Source organism: Empidonax traillii, unplaced genomic scaffold (genome assembly GCF_003031625.1).
Source record: "Empidonax traillii isolate 1590-97213 ecotype Southwest subspecies unplaced genomic scaffold, ASM303162v1 scaffold3021:size38144, whole genome shotgun sequence".
In the NCBI taxonomy this organism is placed as follows: domain Eukaryota; kingdom Metazoa; phylum Chordata; class Aves; order Passeriformes; family Tyrannidae; genus Empidonax; species Empidonax traillii.
In genome coordinates, this window is record NW_020958214.1 from 19,589 (window position 1) to 23,902 (window position 4,314).

The window sequence follows — 4,314 nt, forward strand, 5'->3', positions numbered from 1 at the left end:
GTGCAGCGGCCCTGCTTGAGCACGGGGCAGACTGAGGGGAAAATCAGAGGAAAAATGGGAATAGAGGTGAGGAACAGGGGGAAAAATGGGAATAAAGGGGAGGGAAATGGGAATAAAGGGGAGGGAAAGGGGTTTGGGGCTGAGGGAGCCAATGGCGTCACCAGAGTGCAGCGGCCCTGCTTGAGCACGGGGCAGACTGAGGGGAAAAACAGAGAAAAAATGGGAATAGAGGTGAGGAACAGGGGGAAAATGGGAATAGAGGTGAGGAAAAGGGGGAAAAAAGGGAATAAAGGGGAGGGAAAGGGGAATAAAGGGGAGGGAAAGGGGAATAAAGGGGAGGGAAAAATAGGGAATAAAGGGGAGGGGAAAATAGGGGAAAAATGGGAATAAAGGTGAGGGAAAAATAGGAAATAAAAGTGAGGGGAAAATAGGGAATAAATGGGAATAAAAGTGAGGGGAAAATAGGGAAAAAAATGGGAATAAAGAGGAGGGAAAGGGGGTAAAAATGGGAATAAAGGTGAGGGAAAAATAGGGAAAAAATGGGAATAAAGGGGAGGGAAAAATAGCGAATAAAGGGGAGGGAAAAATAGGGAAAAATGGGAATAAAAGTGAGGGAAAAATAGGGAAAAATGGGAATAAAGGTGAGGGGAAAATAGGGAATAAAGGTGAGGGAAAAATTGGGAAAAAATGGGAATAAAGGTGAGGGAAAAATAGGGAATAAAGGGGAGGGGATAATAGGGAATAAAGGTGAGGGAAAAATAGGGAAAAAATGGGAATAAAGGGGAGGGAAAAATAGGGAAAAATGTGAAGGAAAAATAGAGAAAAAATGGGAATAAAAGTGAGGGAAAAACAGGGAAAAAACTGGAATAAAGGGGAGGGAAAAATAGGGAATAAAGGTGAGGGAAAAACAGGGAAAAATGGGAATAAAAGGGAGGGGAAAATAGGGAAAAATGGGAATAAAGAGGAGGGAAAGGGGGCAAAAATGGGAATAAAGGGGAAGGAAAAATAGGGAATAAAGGTGAGGGAAAAATAGGGAAAAAATGGGAATAAAGGTGAGGGGAAAATAGGGAATGAAGGTGAGGGAAAAATAGGGAATAAAGGTGAGGGAAAAACAGGGAAAAAATGGGAATAAAGAGGAGGGAAAGGGGGAAAAATGGGAATAAAAGTGAGGGAAAAATAGGGAAAAAATGGGAATAAAGGTGAGGGAAAAATAGGGAAAAATGTGAGGGAAAAATAGAGAAAAAATGGGAATAAAAGTGAGGGGGAAATAGGGAATAAACGTGAGGGAAAAATAGGGAAAATGGGGAGGGAAAAATAGGGAAAAATGGGAATAAAGGGGAGGGAAAAATAGGGAATAAAGGTGAGGGGAAAATAGGGAAAAAATGGGAATAAAGGGGAGGGAAAAATAGGGAATAAAGGTGAGGGGAAAATAGGGAATAAAGGGGAGGGAAAAATTGGGAAAAAATGGGAATAAAGGTGAGGGAAAAATAGGGAATAAAGGGGAGGGAAAAATTGGGAAAAAATGGGAATAAAGGGGAGGGAAAAGTGGGAATAAAGGTGAGGGAAAAATTGGGAAAAAATGGGAATAAAGGGGAGGGAAAAGTGGGAATAAAGGCGAGGGGAAAATAGGGAATAAAGGTGAGGGAAAAACATGGAAAAAATGGGAATAAAGGTGAGGGAAAAATAGGGAAAAAATGGGAATAAAGTTGAGGGAAAAATAGGGAATAAAGGTGAGGGGAAAATAGGGAATAAAAGTGAGGGAAAAAATGGGAAAAAATGGGAATAAATGGGAGGGAAAAATAGGGAATAAAAGTGAGGGGAAAAAATGGGAATAAACCTGAGGGAAAAATAGGGAAAAATGGGAATGAAAGTGAGGGGAAAATAGGGAATAAAGGGGAGAGAAAAATAGGGAAAAATGGGAATAAAGGGGAGGGAAAAATAGGGAAAAAAATGGGAATAAAGAGGAGGGAAAGGGGGTAAAAATGGGAATAAAAGTGAGGGAAAAATAGGGAATAAAGGTGAGGGAAAAATAGGGAAAAATGGGAATAAAGAGGAGGGAAAGGGGGCAAAAATGGGAATAAAGGGGAGGGAAAAATAGGGAATAAAGGTGAGGGAAACTAGGGAAAACTGGGCCTCACTGCACTGGATGGAGGAGAGTTTGGAGGTGAAGGGGGCGGCGATGCTGGCGTCTCCCAACTTCACCACCGGAGCGCGATCCTCCTCCAGATCCTTCAGCACCTGGCTCAGCCGCTCCTGAGGGGGGAAAAAACGGGATTTGGAGTCCCAAAATTGGTCCTGAGGGGAAAAAAAATTCCCAAAATTGCTCCTGAGGGGGGAAAAAACGGGATTTGGATTCCCAGAATTGGTCCTGAGGGGGGAAAAAACGGGATTTGAATTCCCAAAATTGATCCTGAGGGGGGAAAAATGGGATTTGGATTCCCAAAATTGATCCTGAGGGGGGAAAAATGGGATTTGGATTCCCAAAATTGATCCTGAGGGGAAAAAAAAATTCCCAAAATTGCTCCTGAGGGGGGAAAAAATGGGATTTGAATTCCCAATATTGCTCCTGAAAGGGAAAAAAACAGGATTTGAATTCCCAAAATTGTTCCTGAGGGGGGAAAAACGGGATTTGGATTCCCAAAATTGATCCTGAGGGGGGAAAAATGGGATTTGGATTCCCAAAATTGATCCTGAGGGGGGGAAAAATGGGATTTGAATTCCTAAAATTGCTCCTGAGGGAAAAAAAATTCCCAAAAATTGCTCCTGAGGGGGGAAAAATGGGATTTGAATTCCTAAAATTGGTCCTGAGGGAAAAAAAAATGGGATTTGGATTCCCAAAATTGCTCCTGAAAGGGAAAAAAAGACGGGATTTGGATTCCTAAAATTGCTCCTGAGGGGGGAAAAACGGGATTTGAATTCCCAAAATTGCTCCTGAGGGGGGAAAAATGGGATTTGGATTCCCAAAATTGCTCCTGAGGGAAAAAAAATTCCCAAAATTGCTCCTGAGGGGGGAAAAAACGGGATTTGGATTCCCAAAATTGCTCCTGAGGGGGGAAAAAAATTCCCAAAATTGCTCCTGAGGGGAAAAAAAATGGGATTTGAATTCCTAAAATTGCTCCTGAGGGGAAAAAAAATTCCCAAAATTGCTCCTGAGGGGGGAAAAAATGGGATTTGGATTCCCAAAATTGATCCTGAGGGGGGAAAAATGGGATTTGAATTCCCAAAATTGCTCCTGAGGGAAAAAAAAAATTCCCAAAATTGCTCCAAGGATGGGAATAAAAAGATGGAAAAGCTGCTCCTTTGCCACCCAAATCCCACAGGGAACGTCGGAGGGACTGGGCTGGAATTCCCTGCCCTTGGAATTTGGGTGGGAATGGGCTGGAATTCCCAACCCTTGGAATATTTGGGAAGGAATGGGCTGGAATTCCCAGCCCTTGGAATATTTGGGAAGGAATGGGCTGGAATTCCCTACCCTTGGAATTTGGGTGGGACTGGGCTGGAATTCCCTGCCCTTGGAATTTTTGGGAAGGAATGGGCTGGAATTCCCAGCCCTTGGAATTTGGGAAGGAATGGGCTGGAATTCCCTGCCCTTGGAATATTTGGGAAGGAATGGGCTGGAATTCCCAGCCCTTGGAATATTTGGGAAGGAATCCTTGGCTGGGAAAGGGACTGGGACAGAATTCCCAGAGAATTCCCATCCCTGGGAACGCCCCAAGTCCCGGTCGGCTCCGCCCGCTCCAGGGAAAGCGGAATCCTTTGGAATTTTGGGCGGGAACGGGACGATTCGACGGCCCCTCCCCCGCCCAGAGCATCCCGGGATTCCCAGGAGGGGATTCCCTGGGATAAAAGTTTGGGAATTTCCATCTCCTCTCACCCTCTGGCTGGCCAGCTGCTCCTCCCGCTGGGAGCCGGAGCTGGAGCCGGAGCCGGAGCCGAGCCGGGGTTTGGATCCTCGGGAAGCGGCTCGGGCGGGAATTCCATCCCGGGGGCGCCTCTTCCGCTCGGGAATTCTCTCGGGAGCGTTGGCCAGCAGGGCCACCCCTGGGGAAACAACGGGGAGATTGGGAAGGGAAAAAAGCAGGGAAAATCTGGGAATTTTAGGGGGAAAAACAGGAAAATGAGGGAATTTTAGGGGAAGAATAGTTGGGAAAATCAGGGAATTTTAAGGGAAGAATAGTTGGGAAAATCAGGGAATTTTAAGGGAAGAATAGTTGGGAAAATCAGGGAATTTTAAGGGAAGAATAGTTGGGAAAATCAGGGAATTTTAAGGGAAGAATAGTTGGGAAAATCAGGGAATTTTAAGGGAAGAATAGT

General features: G+C 44.8%; 1 protein-coding gene across 1 annotated transcript in view; it reads right to left on the reverse strand.

Annotated features, from left to right (window-relative positions):
- The window catches only part of LOC114072337 (manganese-transporting ATPase 13A1-like), a gene marked incomplete at both ends in the record, with an annotated part of 27,556 nt that overhangs the window by 10,794 nt on the left and 12,448 nt on the right, over window positions 1-4,314 (reverse strand). Inside the window, 2 exons of the mRNA XM_027910246.1 lie at window positions 2,139-2,253; window positions 3,875-4,041. Of these exons, the coding sequence (XP_027766047.1) occupies window positions 2,139-2,253; window positions 3,875-4,041 (282 nt within the window). The remainder of the gene's footprint in view (window positions 1-2,138; window positions 2,254-3,874; window positions 4,042-4,314) is intronic.